This window comes from Nipponia nippon, unplaced genomic scaffold, assembly GCF_047370975.1.
Source record: "Nipponia nippon isolate SJK-2023a ecotype South Korea unplaced genomic scaffold, ASM4737097v1 scaffold_13, whole genome shotgun sequence".
Classification (NCBI taxonomy): Eukaryota; Metazoa; Chordata; class Aves; order Pelecaniformes; family Threskiornithidae; genus Nipponia; species Nipponia nippon.
The window spans coordinates 4,096,218-4,113,375 of record NW_028262324.1 but is presented as its reverse complement, the minus strand read 5'-3'; the positions used below and the strand labels follow the sequence as shown (position 1 = coordinate 4,113,375).

The window sequence follows — 17,158 nt, the reverse complement described above, 5'->3', positions numbered from 1 at the left end:
TTTTATCCAGAGCTATTCAGTGAATGAAGAAAATTTCTGAGGAATCAGTGTTGGATTGGGCTTATCCTGCTTGGATGAGACGAAAAAAATGCTGGAAAGGGAAACAGGCCCCAAAAGACCCAGTGCTAATTTTGATGACTATTCAATAATGTCTGCCCAAAAAGAGCAAGAAGGAAATTGTCTTTGCTTATAAATGAAAACCGTTGACTAGCTGCTATTACAGAAATCCTGAAATGCAGTTTTTAACCAAAATGGTTGTAAAGAAAGACAGCTCCATACAATCTAATTGAATTTTAATCCCTCCACAGAATCCAAAGTCTTTGCGTTGGCAAATACCGCCCTGCCACAATGGAAATACTCAGAGCCAGGGTAGCCTCATAAATACAGAACAGCGACCACAAGCTAGAGCTTGCAATGAAACCAAAGACATGCATTAAATCAAGAGAAAGAACCCCCTTTTTTTTTGAAAGCAGTTAAAAGAAGATGAGAGCAAGGAAACATTTGCTTCATTCTTTCAGAATTTCAGTTCTGAAAGTTTTCTGCAGATCAGCACAAGTGACTGCCTCTCAGAGTCCAGGACAGGGAGAGGAGGACCTACTAGTACAGAGCTGAGAATGGAGGTGGATCCTTCCCCAAACCAAGAAGCGTACATGCGGTTAACAAATGTGGTATTAAGCCCAGGACAAGGTTATAACATCGATTAAGGGCGTTTGGCCTTTTCTGAGAGCACTTGGATGCTGAATTCTGTGCTGTGCTAGTGGAACCTGAGACTGCAGCCCATGCACGTCATCGTTGCTTGTGGTATCTTCCACATCAGCTGGAGCCGGAGAGTTGGATTCTTTCCCTGGCGTTTTGCTGAGCGTTCTTTGCACTTTTACTTGCACTGCTCGTGGGGCTGTGTGCTCCTCCCACACCCGAGGTGGGGTAGTGGTAGAGCTCATCTTGCTCTCTCTCTCTGCTGGGTATTACAAGGAGAAATGGAAGTTTGTGACTTCAAAGGAGCTGACCCATTACTCACAGTCCAGCCATTTTGACTTGGTAGTTTTGTCCTGCCGTTTGTTGTGCGAATGGCCTTCACAGGAGGAACTCTGTCATTCTCCAGCAGCGCTGGTTGATTGCTCTTACTCAGAAGTCAGAAAGCAGAGAAAAGTTAAAAATTGGAGAGAGTTTTACGTCCCAGGTTTGCTCATGCTGCTTCAATCACCCCTTGTGGCAAGAAAACCTGATACTTCGAGAGCCTTGAAATTCTTAGTTATGTACAAATTTGGGTATTGTATCAGGAAAAGAACCCTAACTATCTGGGAAGCGCATAAGAAGGGTGAGGACCCATAGCAGCTAGTGTTGCCAGGCTGAGTTTTCATGTGCTTGTATCAGTTTTTTGGTCTTCCTGTACACTGTCAGAGAAGTGTACAGGAACAAGCAGAGAAAAGGGTTAAATTCTTAGTCAGTAATTGGGGTATATTTGCATATAATTGTCTAATCAGGAATTGAATGGCCCTTTGGAATTGTCCACTGAGGTATATCTGAGAAGGATGTCTTGGCTGAAACAATAAGAAGCAAGATTTCCTGGCTGTTAACTATTAACAACGAGCACTTAAGCAGGCCGGAGGGAAACAATGCAAGTTAGCCACAGAAAGGTTCGAGGAGTGACTTACGCAGAATGAGAACAGCTTAGAGGTTTAGGTCTAGGAGTAAGAGAAAATACACAAATGTTGCATTGAGATGCAGTCTTGCTGGCCTGAGGACTGGGGTTTTTTTTCCTTATTTTGTTTTTTATTTGGAAGACATATAAAAATTTTGTAAAACCAGCCAGAAATCCTGCTGGCTATAATTATTGTTGTCTGCCTTACCTTTCTGTACAAGGATAAGTCCCTATTTCGGGGTTGGTCTAGGTACCTCTGAAGTATCGTTAAGGAAGGGGGTTAAATTTTGGTCAGCATTCACTAGATGGTGAACTTTATTAAAGAGCTCCTCCTTTTACAGCATCTACTGGCAGTAACCTGGAGGCGTTCAGGCTTCAAAACATCTTTTGTGGATTCTAAGCAGAATATTTATTAGAATAAATATTAGCCTTGTGCTACTACTTCATTTTTTTTTCAGGTGTAAAATACAGTGGTGAATATTGTGAATTTTTTTTTATATTTTGGGGAGAATGAGGAAGAATGGAGAAAGTTTGCACAAATATGGTAGCAAATGCTAAGGTGTTCTTTTTTATGGTTGCAGCCTTCTTCCCGGAGGATAATGCCAGTGTTGTTCTGCTACTGATTTAGTTGTTGGTCTCCATTTATAACCAGACCAAGACTACAGAGGAAATTTTCACTGTATCTTTGATACGTTCTTTTGGAGTCTGCTTGTAAATCTTAGTGGTCTGGGTCATTGCTATGACCGATAATGGCTTCAGGGACTTGGCTGAGGAAATACTCATTACTAGCTGTGACGAGTAATGAAGCCTTTCCATCTTCAGTGTCCGATCTACCTTAGACTAGTGTAGTTTTTGATAGTGTCAAGGGCACCCATTTCCTCCTTCGGTGACCTGTCAATTGGAGTTCTACTAATGGAATTATTTAGAGACTAATGTGTTCCCATTTAAAAATATTTGATCAATATAAAAATATGGAATGAGATTAAGTACTCTAAATGATAACATCTGCTTTAAGCCCTGTCCTGCTTAAGATACTTTGACCATCTGTAAAATTCTGCAGCTACCAGTCCTGGATAAATTGCTGCATGGAAAGAGGTACCTGGATTTTGTAATGGTACTCTCTACAATAAACTGTTTTCCTGTGATATTCTGATATTGATATTTTGGGGAGGTGATAAGGCTGTTTTCCTGCTTGTGAAGCACTGGACACATGGGAATTATATTCTTCTGTTCTTGCAGATCACAGAGGCCTTGTTAAAGGAAAGAGATAAACAAGCAAAATGGAATGGGATTCCCTTACTGTTGCAGAAGCTGTATCAACATAGCCACCCAAACAGTGATTTCTCCCAGTGCCAAAGCATCTTAAAGGTACTGTCTACACTGTTCTTCCTGAAAGCTAGGGGTTATTTTGTTGTTGCTTTCTTTAAAGTCTACTGTGATCATATTCGAACTAATTTTTGAAACTGTTTGCGTGATAGTATCTGAATTGGCTGGTAGATAAGAGCTGGGATTGCAGTAATTGATGAGTCAGTAGATCACACAGTCAGTCAGTTGTGTTTATACTGATAAACAGTTTTGGTTTTGAACCTTTTCTTTTTTTTTTTTTTTTTTTTGCATGCAGGAAATTTCTCCACTTCTTTCAATGGAAGCCATGGCATTTGTTACAGAAGATAGAAAAGCTGCTCAAGAGTCCACTTTTCCAAATACATACACATTTGACTTATTTGGAGGAGTCGATGTAAGTGTGTTTTTTCAACAGTATCAAAAGATTTCTACATGATAGTCATGCCACTGAGAAATCTGTAAGTGAGGTCTTTTCAGACCTTTGAAGCTTCTAAATGCAAGCTACAGAATGACGTTACCAATTTGATGTTAAGCATTACAATTGTGTCTGTTTCTGTTAATCGAAACGTGAAAAGGGTGTATTTTCTGAAGTGAGGTGCTGCTTCTTACGTGGTACAGAAGACCTGGCTGTTTCTTCAGGTAGTCTGTTTTTAACTTAAAAAAGGCGAGACCTCTAGGTTCTCAATGAAAACAGTTGCAAATGATTTCTAGTTGTGAGATTAAGTGCTACAGTTTGTACTAAAGCCCTGAGAATTTCACTTACCGCTGAAGGATATGTAGTGGTTTTTTAAGCACACTAGGGCACTCTTAGCCAGGTTCTCTATGTTTATTGCTGGCATGCAATGCAGACTGCTTCATCTATGGAAAAGTTTTTAAACAGAGCTGCAAGGTTTCTGTAGGCATTCTGGCAATTCATCTTTTGTTTGTTTGTTTTAGTTCTACATTACACAAATACCCAAGTTTGCTCAATTTCATGGTGACAGACTCTGGGGTCTTAACTTTCATTAGAAATGTATGATTTGTATTTTCCAGTGAACTAATTGACACTTTCTTCCTTTGTTCTTTTTTCTGGTCTAACTAAACAGTGTCTTTGCTACTTCTCTCTTGTTACACTTAGCATGCCTTTACTTAAGTAAAACTTGTATTTAGGTTATACTGTTTTACAATTAGCACTCGTTTAGTTGCTGTATCCTGTTAACTGAGGACAAAAGTCTTCAGCTACCCAAGCAATTTAGAACACTGTATGAAAATCTTCTAAATTTCCCTTTTTTTAAAGGGAAATAGTGATACTTCCTGTTGATAGAAGTGCTGTCGACATAAGAATGCACAGAATAAGTGTGTGTGCTGGGTTTGTTTTTTTTTCTGGTTGGTTGGTTTTTGTTGGGTTTGGGTTTTGTTTTTTTTTCCTTGGGCTGGAGATGGTTAATGTCAGATACAGTGTATCTGGTGTGGTACTAGGGTCAGAGCTTTGGCTGATCCAAGTGAGTTTAATCTGGTTAAAGGCAGTGGTAGAAGCCAGCGCTATGTGTTTTGGAAAATCCTACTCTAGGACTTGAAAGGGAAGCGGTCTAATCTGCTGGTTCTGTGTATGCCATGTGCTGATTCTGTGTTGCAGTATTTCGAACTGTGAAGCATGAGTAACTTTGAAGGACGCTAAATTTGCAGTGTACTCTGTATGCCATAATGTGTGATAGTATATTCCTGAAAATATTTTTGGATTCTGACAGCCTTTACATCAAGGAAGAACAAAAGCACATTTGTGTTTCCTCCCTTTATATGAATACATGTAAAATATTACCTGAGAGTACAAACACATGAACTGGTACACGAGTCTCATCGACTTTGGACCTGAATGCAACCCATTCCAAGAGATAAGATCTCATAACTCCCTTTGTGCTCCTTCTGCCTCTGGTGAGGTACCCTCTTACCTATTCTCTTTCTGCCATTGGACTCTTGCGCTTCTTGCTGCATACTGTTGCAGTTTCAGTAGGATGGCTGAAGAAAGCCCTCTCCAAGGAGTGTCTCACACCACTGCAGTCCAGTCCCTGGAGTGTATGTGAGGAGCATACCAGTTCTGCAAGAATAAGGTGATAAATACGTGGTGGGTTATAGTATTGACCAGGAAAAATAAATACTAGCTAAAAAGGTTCACTGTGTGGCAAGGCAGGAGCGATCATGACTGCGGCCACCCTTAAAAGACAGACTTGTTGCAGTAGGTGTTCCTTCCCAGGAGAAGAGCAGTGCATAGGCATAACTTTGGATGCTTATCTTGGGTACCGAGCCTTGAGGTGTGCATTCTCCTAAAACGTAAGCCGTTAATATGAGCGCTACATTACTGCTGCAGTCATTTTTCTCTACCCTACTGATGCTACAGCTACTATTACAAATATTGCTAGAAAATGTATATTCCTCTTTCAAGTTGCCTATTTATTTATTTGTCAGTGTTTAAAATGTGGGCAGTGCTATCAGATGTTTTCCTCTGTGCCTGGGTAGGTAGTTCATTAAAAGAAGGCTAAAGTTAAGTTGGGACAAATAGAGCAAGTTGTAAAATGTAAGTATATTGTCAGTTGGCATGACTTGACTGGGTGATGCCTACATTGCTCTTAACAATTTTAAACTGAATTTTAAAACTACAGGCTTTTTGCAGTACTTCTTGCAGAAGTCATCAATTCCTCCTAGTGGCTAACTCTCATTTTAGAATAAACTGCTATTATTTTAATGTTTTAAAATAAACCAGTGGTATAGGCTAGAACAACTGAAGATCGGTTCTACACCTATCAGAACCATAGTTCTAGTCTTGGAAAGCTGACTGTTACATTCCTTAAATAGAAATGAGACAATACTTCACATTACCTGTAAATGTATATGTATAAGGTGCATGTACACAAGCAGTGGCTTGCTCTTTATTGATGAGATTAAAATCTGGAGCAACTTAAGTTCTGTTATGTCTGGACCTGAAATGTATTTTGAAGCCCAGCAAGATTTAGGGAGAGCCTTTGCAAATGTTGGATCTCTTTGCAGGTTATTGCTGAAGATTCGTTATTTTGGGAGGTGTGTGATAGGCATCCTTGATGTTACCTGGATGCATATGAAATTACATTCTTTGCAGACTCAAATTCTTTAAAACTTTCCAGTGGGAGTTTGTTTTATACAACTGTTATTATTTCTTCAGGGTAAAAACAACTATTTTTTTGTCAATGTAATTTTGACACCTGTGTCAAAGAAAAAAAAAAAGTGGGCTTTTGATGGTAGAGGTTCCGTTATTCACCTCTGTGACTTCAGCAGAGACAGGACTAAGTTTGGATTTGTCACTGATATATTAATTGGCTATTTGTATCCCAATGATTATCCCCTTAATTCTTTATCTTGTTGTTACAGCTTTTAGTAGAAATTCTCATGAGACCAACTCTTATTACACAGAAAAAGAAACAGAAAAGTAAGTGAATAGGCATTTTATCTTTTTTTCATTCTTGCCTTGTGTCCTTGTTCAGACAGAAATTATTCTATTTTTCTGTTGCTCTCTTTCCATACCAGCAATTTCCTGTTCCTAAATGAATCATTGGTTTCTTTGTTCTCTGTAGTACTGATTCACGATGGGATTTAGGATAGTCACCTGTTGTAAAGCACAGCTCGGGAGTATTCATGCACTCAGCATAACATAATTCTCTCAATGCAGTAAATCTGCTATCACTGGAAACTTTTATTGTTACTGTGGCTATAGCTACAGTTAACCGTTATTAATAATAAGCCACAAAACATTGTTTATGTAATAGGAGTTACAGAGATTGAGAGATAATGAAAAGAATGCTGTTTTCCTGACCTCGTCATAGTGACTACTAATTTCCAAGTTGCTAGAAGGACACTTTGCCAATGGGGCACAGTAGCTTCAGTGCAACTTTCCTGCTGGAGCAGCTTTAGTTTAGTGTTTTCATTTCTCCTGTCTGTGATTCTGCTGGTTCCCTGAACCCTTCTGAGGAAAGGAAATGTCATGGGCCCACTCCATGCCCGTCAGCCAGGGAACTTCAAAGGTAAAGTAACTTGAACTTGAGCTAGAGGCAGCTGTTGTATGTTTGTACTGAAAACATATTTTAAATATTAAAATGCTGGAGTAAATCAGATTGAAAGCTTTTCTATGAATTCCTGATGCTGCGTGGAGAAAACTGCATGAGCTGTTCTATTTTTTTTCGCCACGCTTAATAATTGGAACTAATGTGTGTCTCAGCAGTTTCTCATATTGACAAATTTTGAGTTGATCTATGATATTTTTCCTAAAATACTGTTTACACTCTTTCTGTTTTCTTTTGTGTTTGACTAAGAAGTACACCAGACCGCAAGTCCATCTCTGTCTGTGGTCCTAGGCAGTGCTGGTAGTAGTTTTGGAAGAAAGCATGTGAACAGGTCAGGTATAGAGTCTCTATCCTCCAAGGCATTTGCACATATGATCTGAGCTAGCAGTTAGCCTGAAATTCTCACCTGCTTTATAGCTATTCATGTCACTACTGTGGAAGTTAGTGTTCCTTTGCAATGTATAGCTAGTGAATGTCTGTTTTCTCCTTTGCAGTAAGCGATGACCTCATCAAGGACTGTTTAAGCATACTGTACAACACGTGTATATGTGTAAGTACAACTGCTGTGGAAAAGTGTTCTGCTGGTCATTTTACATGTGCCACTTGATAATACAACATACAAACTCTTTTAAGCATAATTTAAACTTACTCTAAAACTTTTCATTATAATGCCTTCAATTAAACATCAGGCCACCCTATATTTTTATGTGTTACTCAAATAATTTCTGTTTTCTTAGCCACATTGTCAAGTTTAAATCCTCTGAGTTGGATCTTTCTGTATCTGTGTTTCCATAGGAAAGCCATGTCAGCCTTTGTTGTATGCAAACTTAAAATTTGAAACTGAAAACAGATGCCTGCTAACTCGAGATATAGCTAGTCTTGTTCAGTAATGGTGCTGACAAAGTGTTTTAAGTTGGATCCTGCAACTCCTTCATGTGCTGAATATTAGTTCAGTTCAGTTGATGGCAGATCAGTGCTAAGATGCTGGGTTGAAGGCCTATTGAAATACCTTGCCGTTAAAATTCTGAAGCTAAAAGCGCATGCCTCAGATTATGCATGCAGGGAGCATCCTCAGGATTGTTTACTTAATCACACATTTTATTATGTCATAACCTAGGGAGCATTGTTTAACAAAGATTTTAAAAAGGCGGTTACTGGCTTGGAGCTCTTCCAAAGACATCAGCCTAATCTCGAGGGTTTGAGTCTTAATAGATCACGTTCTCCCTACTAAGTATTTGTGTACACATGGGAAGGGGAAGAGAGGGAACGCTTTTTTCCTTGTCTTACGTGCCTTTTTTTTTTTTTAACTACAGGTAACGCAAGTTTTGCAAACTGTGAATAGTGTAATATGCTAAGAAACAAGTTTGCCATTTATAGGCTAGCTGCTGTTTTAACTCGCTTCCGTACTACTGCTCTCGAATGAGAAGTGTTCAGGATCACAGAAATGTTGTGTGCAATATTAACTGTTGTTATGCTTATGTGTAAATATTCAGGAAGTATCTGAGCTAGTCTGGTTCTGTGAGCACTGGTAATATCTCAGTCATATATAATAGACAGCTTTGCAAGTGGTAAGGATGCAGTTTGAAGTTATGTTTAATTCCAGAAAAGGCTGGCCGTGCTCTCAGCAGAGATCAGACCATGAAAGCTGGCCTTAATGAACTCGGTGGTGAAGGTGAGTTCGTGCTTTAGCGTGACTTTTGGGTTCATCACTTGAGTTCATCAAGGCCAGTGCTTGATTCTGGTTGCTCAGACGCTGCCCAGCCGAGAGCAACGCTAACAGTTTAGTAGGAATCTGGGGACTACATTTACATACCATAAAATGGAGCTGGTTACAGTTTGTATGGGAAAGCAGTGACAGGCCTCTCTGTATGACCAGGCGTGCAGTGTTTACTTTTGATTCAGGCAAGTAAACAACTGCCTTGAGATGAAGCCTCACATCCTGGAGCCTGCTGTTTTTGCAAGCGTCATGTTAACTTCAAACAAGGACTGGAGCTAGTTTTGGTCACCATAAACACAACGTTTCCTGGTTTCAGGAATAGCTGATTTGATAACATATCACCTGTAAAACTGTCCTGCGTGTGCCTGTAACGTAGGACTTGTCGTGGTGGGTTCTGACTCTGGGTCTGCGTGTGCTTCTTGCTGCTTTCTAGACGGAAGGAGTCACAAGGCGATTGGCAGAAAGAAATGACTTTGTGTTGTTCCTGTTTACACTGATGACAAACAAAAAGACATTCCTACAAACTGCAACGCTCATTGAAGATATCCTGGGAGTTAAAAAGGTTAGTTACTGGTTTTTTAATTTTATTTGTATGGCTTTTCAGGCCAGTAGAGGAAAGACAGCTGTTTCTTTGAAGAGTTGCTGAAGATAATCCTCTAAGCTAGCATTCTCTCTTCTTGTAGCTTATTTGAAACCTGACTGTTTACAGTGATTATTAACTTCAATCACATTTCATACAGAAGCCAAATTACGTATGTGGTATCGTATTTGTAATGCTTTTGCCTAGCTTGCAGAGGATGATGGGGGAGTGAGTGCCTAGCTGTCATTGAAGTACAACCAGTATTTCAAGTAAAGAAAATGAACCTCATATAAGTTCATTTTTCATCATTGCCTTCTGATTACACTTCAAATATTTTAGTAGCCTTCCTGATATCTGGAAGGCTTCCTGTGCTTGTCTGTTACCTTGGAGTTTGTCACCTTTCTGAGAAGTTGTAGGCTGGGGGAACAGGGCACTTAGGTCTTCTGCACAAACTAGGTTTTTGAACTTGCTTGCCAGCATCATTACAGCTTAGTGCCCTGATGTGATGCAAATAAAATATTGGAGGTGTAACCCTGGGAAAACTCTGAATGAAATGTGTCTATATACATTTTGTGGAGAGGGTCAGGATTCTGTAATGTGTTACTGGGCTTTTTTAGAGTAAAGTCGAGGATGATGTACTTCCTGAGATAGGAAGCAAGCTTAGTTTCGCTGAACATAAACGTGTTTTTGCTGAAAACTGTTTTCAACATATTTTTAATGTCTTTTGATGAAAAAGATTGACACCTAGATTTTTTTCCTCAGTTCTCATCTGTGAGCTTCAAAGAGGATACAGTGAGAAGTGGAAAACTGAACTGAAGCTTTATAATACCTAAATGCAATTTGTCTGTTAAATAAGTTTTGGTCTTTTTTTTTTTTTTTAAAAAAAAAAGCCCCCAAAATTGGTCTTAAATATTTAGTCTTTAAAAGATGGGTATCTGTACTTCTGGAGTTGATAAACATAAGTGATACCAGTTGTAAATCACAGTTTTTTCAGGCTCTTCACTTTTTACTGCCCGTTTGCTTCTCTGTTACTAACTTTGAAATAACACACAGATCTCGCCAGGGAAGAGCTGTAGCTGAAGCCGTCTGGCTGTGTCTATGTTCCCTTATTGAATATCACGTGTGACTCACTCTGATGTTGCCTCCTCCAGGAAATGATACAACTGGATGATATTCCCAATCTTGCGAGCCTCGTGTCCAGTTTTGATCAGCAGCAGCTTGCGAACTTCTGCAGGATCCTTGCCGTCACAATTTCTGAACTTGACACAGGAAGTGATGACAAGCACACGCTTCTTGCCAAAAATGCCCAGCAGAAAAAAAACTTGGGTCCTTCTCGAGCTGAAATTAATCAAGGTAATTGTTATGTTGTGAACAAACGCAGCACTGTGTAAGGTTTCCCTCTTCTCAATGTCACATCTATAGCCTATGTATCTAGAAGATATTGTAAGCATTTTGTCTTACAAAGCATTTGTCTTTATTCACTTTCCTCAAGCAGTTTCCTGGAAACAATCTTTTCTGTTAATGAAACTGACTTTGTAGCTTTCAGTTTCATGTGGTGTTGGCAATTTGGTGAGTAAATTTCTGCCATTTCAGCCCTCTCTGATGAACTGAGTGGCTTGAAATAATTGCGTTTGTTTTCTATCTCTCAGCCGCTCCCATGGCCTTCCCTTCAGCAACTCTTCGTAATTCTGTGCCCTTCTTAAAATACGAATTCCTGAACTAAAACTGCATGCAGCATAGTTGCTGTCAGAGCAGTTCCTTCTCTGATTTTATCTGACATTGTCCTGAGCGGAACGTCTTTCTTTTCAACAAGGAAAGCGTGTTTAATATTAATCACATTGCCCACCCTTACCACACCAGCCTTGGAAATCTGTGAGTCTAATATCAACTTTAACATTGGGCACGGTGCAGGTTTCCTTATTTTGCTGAGTACTTCTCAGATGCCGAAGTCTTGCCTAGAAGGATGAGTATGAATTTAAGAGATTTCAAGTGTCCTCAAATGTAGGATCTGCTGTTTTCAAATCTTATTATGCTGAAAAGCTTTTGGGCTTCTGAAGCAGACGTTTGCATAGGCCCATGCCAAACAGTGTTGGGAAGTGCAAAAAGGGGTTTTGGAGCTGGTTCTCCCATCTTCTAGCATTTTAGCCACGAACAGTAAAGCTCCATTTGTAACCACTGCCACCTCTACAGCATCCAGCGAGAGACAGCATAATCCAGCAGGGAAAAACTGCGGAGCTTTAAAGGGGGGTGCACTGTCTTCTGCCCTGTGATTGCCAGAGCTTGCTTGTAAAGAGCAATGGAGAAGTACGTGTAGGTGTGGGTACAAAGTTTAAGTTAAATTAGTTGAACTGAATAAGCCTGGATCCCGCAGAGCTGAACTTAGCCAAGCAAATGTTTAACTAATCATTTTTTGTTTGCACAATTAAAGACTGTATCTAAGACTGTAAAGCATATTCCATTTTAAAAACTTTATCAGTAGCTTATTCTTTCAGAGGTGGTACCAGCAGATTATCAGGGAGCTTACTCTTTCAGAGACTGTACCAGCAGGAAGAATCTTGCAACTCTTTTGCATAGTGTTCATGGCCAGTTTCTTTGTCCTTTCCACTTCATCCACAAGTGTGTAGTGAAGTGAAGATTTAGCCATGTATCTATAATAAACAGGTCCTGTAATTAAGTAATTCTGTGAAACCTTTAGGACACAATGCAGCTCCTAGCACCTCCACAGGCCCCCCAACCGTTTTGCAGGCCAGCGAATTCCATCCTTGAACCGCTATTTCTAAGGGTGCAGTTCCACAGCAATTAAAACCCTCTAACTTGGGGCTGCTGTCGTGTTCCCCATCTGTTTCGCTCCATAATAAACTAATTCAGGAAACTAGTACTTAAAAACTCAACAGCTTTCCACCTAGGTACTGAAGTGAGTTAGTTCAGTTTGTGATGAGGCAAATGGCACAGGAAGTAAAATGAAGGAGGTGGCACTGCACAGGGGAAGGGGGAGGTGGAGCTGCCCCTTCCAAGGGCTGCTGCTTTATTTCTGCCAGCTTAATTTTCAGCCAGATCACTTCCTCGGTACTGACTCACTGTAGACTGGAAAACAGCAGTGCCAGCAAAAGGGAACTGGCCAGAAACAAGCAGTTAGAGTAGGGTAGAACTAATTTTCTTCCAGTCTAAGTCCAACACAAACCAGTTGTAACACTGATTGAATTATGCCTAGGGTGTGTACGCTCTCTTCCAGTCCTTAATAGGAGAGCGCACTGACTTTTTCCATCTTTGGATCTTTTTAACCAGAAAGAATTTGTTTCTGTGTACTCTTCTATATTACTAATGTAGATGTTTTGGTACCTTGTGGGTGTAGAGGATTTGGTGACTGTTGTGTTGGCAATCTTAAATCGTAATAAAATTATTTTTCTTTTTCAGCTACACTTTTGAATATTCCAGGCTTCATTGAGCGATTGTGCAAGCTGGCAACACGGAAGGTGTCTGAAACAACAGGTACTTCCAGCTTCCTTCAGGAGTTGGAAGAATGGTACACCTGGCTGGACAATGCACTAGTACTTGATGCACTGATGAGAGTGGCAAATGAAGAGGCAGAGCAGAGCAGTACAGGTATCTGGCTTGCATTCCTCTAGCCGCCATTAGCTGATGCGTGTTTTACTTTCTCCAGTGTTTGCCATGTGTTGCTTTTCCTTTCAGCTGGTATTGATTCCCCTTTTTTTTGCATGAAAGACTGACATGTCAGCGTTTAGGTCTGGCTCCTGTTTTGTTCTCACGTAGCACTGATTTTTTTTCCAAGAAATGAAGTTAGCAAAAGGAAATGTCCTAAGGCAAACTGTGCCCTTTGCACACCTAGATAACACTGTAATGTGTACATCCTCAGCACTAATATCCCTTGGAGTGACAAAACTACACATATCTGAGGTAAGTGACTTTACCAGCATTTTGCTCCAAAACTTAGGCTGATGGCTTCAGGTCCAAATCCTTCATGCCAAGCAAGCGGTCCCTCCTTTAAAAAGGAAAGGTACTTCCAGCAACATTAAATAAGTTAACTGGAAAAAAATAATTGTTCCAGGTGAGCATATGGAAGTGTCAATACAACCATAGGAAAATGCTTTGAAGCAAGCACCTGGTTTGTTTCTTCACCCTTCAATGTTACAAAAATGCAGTATGTGTCTTGTAGAACTCAAAGTACTCTGTAACAGAATGAGAATTATCCCCAAATTTTGGTATCTAAATCTTTGCTTCTATGCTTCTTTGGAAAATTTTCTTCCTTGTCCAGCTTCATTAGTTTTGTAGCAATTAATTATTAAAACTTCTGAAAATTCACAAAAAATGGAAGTATGTGAGTGCTCCAACAGCATGTCTGGAGAATGCTTGGTATTTTGAAACAGAATTCACAAGGGAATTTTGCCGAGGTGGAACGTGCCCCGTCACAGCTCTTGACCCACATCAGTTAGCAAGCACACCTAGGTGTACTTTCTCAGAATACTGTCTGTCTCCAGTGGTTTGTGGCTTAGGGACTTCTGAGTCAAAGGTGGTGCCTGTGCTTTTTAGCCTTTGATGGTTTCCTTCCTTTGTGTCTTTGCCTAGTTACTGTTTCTTCACATGGGTTCAAAAAGCATTCACGCTATCCTGTGGCAGGGGCAGTTCATCACTTATTTATGTATTGTGTAAAGAGCTAACTCCTTTCTGAACTGCAACCTACAAATTTCACTATGTCCTTATTTACTTTCTCTGCGTCACTCATGATTTCTGTCATGTTTTCCACTTGCATTCATGGCGTGTGTCCTAGTTTCAGCTGGGATGGTGTTAATTTTCTTCCTAGTAGCTGGTATAGTGCTGTGTTTTGCATTTAGTATGAGAATAATGATAACACACTGATGTTTAGTTGTTGCTAAGTAGTACTTACACTAGTCAAGGACTTTTCAGCTTCTTGGGCCCTGCCAGCAAGAAGCTGGGAGGGGGCACAGCCAGGAGAGCTGACCCAGCCTGGCCAAAGGGCTATTCCATACCATATGACATTATGCCCAGTATATAAACTGGAGGAGTTGACCAGGATGGGGGGGACAGCTGCTCGGGGATGGGATGGGCATCAGTCGGCGTGTGGTGAGCAATTGCATTGCGCATCACTTGCTTTGTATATTATTATTACTACTACTACTATTTTACTTTATTTCAATTATTAAACTGTTCTTATCTCAACCCGTGAGTTTTCTCACTTTTACTCTTCCGATTCTCTCCCCCATCCCACTCGGGGCGGGGGAGTGAGCAAGCGGCTGGGTGGTGCTTAGTTGCTGGCTGGGGTTAAACCACGACAGCGTGTTATATCCTATTTCTGCCCTTAGCAGTATAATTCTGGAAAGGGCTACGAAAATTATTTAACAGTGGCCTAAGTATACTGGTACTAAGGTATGAAATAAGAGTAGACTAATAGTACATGTTTCTGATAGTCTCACCCCTACTTCTATTACCTTTTCTGCCATGTCCTTTCTGGTGCAGTAGTCTATTAATTCATATAGGTGATCTTACTTATTTTAGGTAGATGATGCAATTTAGCTTATTATGGAAAAATTAAATAATTAATAATTATAATAATAATTATTAATAATTAAATTTAAAAAATCTAATTTTACCTCCTCTAAAGTTCCAGCTATATTTTTTTCTCTTCTGTAGCATTTAATTTAAATCAGTTATTTGTTGTATGTCACTATTTTTGGTTGAGAAGAAGATTCAAGCTGGTCTTACATCTGCAGTGTTTCAGTGTACAGTAATAACGGTTGCAAATCCTTTCCTGTTGAAGCTGCCTCAGGCTCACATCTTTGCCATCTTGTTCAGAGTCTTCGGATGAAAGTGGATTGGCCAACACCTCAACACGAACACAGCTCCCACAGTCCATGAAGATCATGCACGAAATTATGTATAAACTGGAGGTGTTGTATGTTCTCTGCGTGCTGCTCATGGGGAGACAAAGGAATCAGGTGAGCACTTGTAAATGGTCACGCATGCAGAAGCTGATGTCTCTTTAAACCTAAGTGCTCATTAATTAGGTCATGGACACAGAAACATGAAGGGCAAAGCTCAAGGCATAAAGCTGGGCAAATCCCATCATTGCAGCGACACACAAACAAACAGGCAGTGTTTTGTTGCTGAGAACCAGACTGAGCCATTGGGCAGGGCTTGTCACAAGCTGTGCTGACCAGTATCGGGGTGGTGGTCCGTCTCTGCAGAGCTGCTGCTCTGGTGCAAGATGGATTCAGGAGGATGCCTCCTGGATGAGGCGTCCCGTCTCTGTGTGTGAGGAAGCATTTGGATGTACCTGGATGCTGCAGGAGCTGCAGCCGGGCGTTCTTCCCCCTCCTGGTGCACTGGTGACCCGCTTGGACAGAGCCCCTTCAGGCCTTCCGCTGCTTTGGCTGCTTTCACTTTTGGAAATCCTGTGGGATAAATGGGTGATTTTTGCAGTAGGTTCCCATGTCTTGGCTGAGTGTGTTCTTAAACTCTCAGCTGCAAGGATACACTTCAGTGCTGTCTGCACAAGGTGCTGCCTAGAAATCCCACTCATCTGTTCCTTTTGCATTTCTTGCTTTTGAAATGAAAAATAATTTGTTCCCTGCCTCACATAGGCTTATGGAAAACCAGTCACTGCAGTTTGATTTAAACAGGTCAAAAGCATATTGTGAAGGGGAAAGAAAAGCAATCTGCTGGTACAGTTTTGACAGGTTTCCAACACAGCTCAGCAGAGCAGCTTGGAATAGCAGGGGCATTCGGCTGCCCTAGAGACTGGGAGGATCAAATTGTTTTGAGTTGTTGAAGGGCTGTTGTATTAGGCAAGAGTAGCTGTGTTGGGGGGCTGTTGCTTAAGCACATTTATCTTGAGTATGTTGTTCTTTGCTAGTAACCTCCCACTGTACAGAAGTCACAAATACTCGCCACAGGCAGTCTCTTAAATCTCTTAATCTGAATTTAAAGTAGAAGTGCATTTGTAGTACAGTCCTGAACATAACTAACCTGTTCATTCTGAACCTACAAATGGATAGTCAGCATTAAAAAGAAATATATTCTGTGTAATAGTAACCAGAGGAAACTAGCAATTCTTGCAGAAACCACAATTGCTGCCATAAGAAACTCCTAATCCTGTTGTCATTCCTTTTAGAAGTACTGTTTCTGTTGGGCATAAAATAAAATTTAAAAAAAGCCCAAGACATAACTGGAACTACCAGGACATGGATCTGTTAGGAGGACAGCTTTTTTTTTTTTTTTTTTTTTTTTTTTTACTTCTATTGTATCAAGTCAGATCATTCATTCCTGCCTGATTTCACCACAAGAATGCAGTTTTATAGATACTGCATGAAACAACCTGCAGCTTGCATTCATCCTGCTGCTGCCTGTTCAGAGAGCTGGAGGTGCTGGCTTCCATACCTGCCTCGGTCACTTCTAGTGTGCTACTGTCAAATGTGACAAGGTAGAAAGTATGCTGCTGAAATGGCTAGCTTTGAAGCTGACCTTTTTTTAATTTCCTGGGAGAACAACTCTTTATTCGTCCTCTGCTACTTTTGCCCCCATGCAAACAGGGAAACTGTCGAAGGGTAAAGCTGGCGTGCAGTTCACTTCTTCTCCAGGGCTGATTCAGGACTGCGATTGAATTCTTGAACGATTTAAGTTACTTCATTCCCAAACACTTTTTGTGCACAGCCAGCTCTTTTTGTAAAATCCACTGCCTTTGAAACACGTATATCCTTTATTCCTTTAATCTACGTAAAGTTTTCAAAGACTTGTGTGGCAGATGCGAATCCATTCCCCTTCCTGAGAGGCAG

General features: G+C 40.5%; 1 protein-coding gene across 2 annotated transcripts in view; it reads left to right on the top strand.

Moving 5' to 3' along the window:
* Positions 1-17,158, top strand: part of TRPC4AP (transient receptor potential cation channel subfamily C member 4 associated protein) — a 39,132-nt gene that overhangs the window by 7,124 nt on the left and 14,850 nt on the right. Inside the window, exons 2-9 of one of the 2 annotated variants that reach the window (XM_087749488.1) lie at positions 2,882-3,010; positions 3,264-3,380; positions 6,365-6,422; positions 7,548-7,603; positions 9,204-9,332; positions 10,502-10,703; positions 12,765-12,953; positions 15,180-15,322. In XM_087749488.1, the coding sequence (XP_087605614.1) occupies positions 2,882-3,010; positions 3,264-3,380; positions 6,365-6,422; positions 7,548-7,603; positions 9,204-9,332; positions 10,502-10,703; positions 12,765-12,953; positions 15,180-15,322 (1,023 nt within the window). Of the gene's footprint in view, positions 1-2,881; positions 3,011-3,263; positions 3,381-3,415; positions 5,074-6,364; positions 6,423-7,547; positions 7,604-9,203; positions 9,333-10,501; positions 10,704-12,764; positions 12,954-15,179; positions 15,323-17,158 lie in introns of those variants that run through there. The other variant, XM_087749489.1, reaches the window with a different exon arrangement.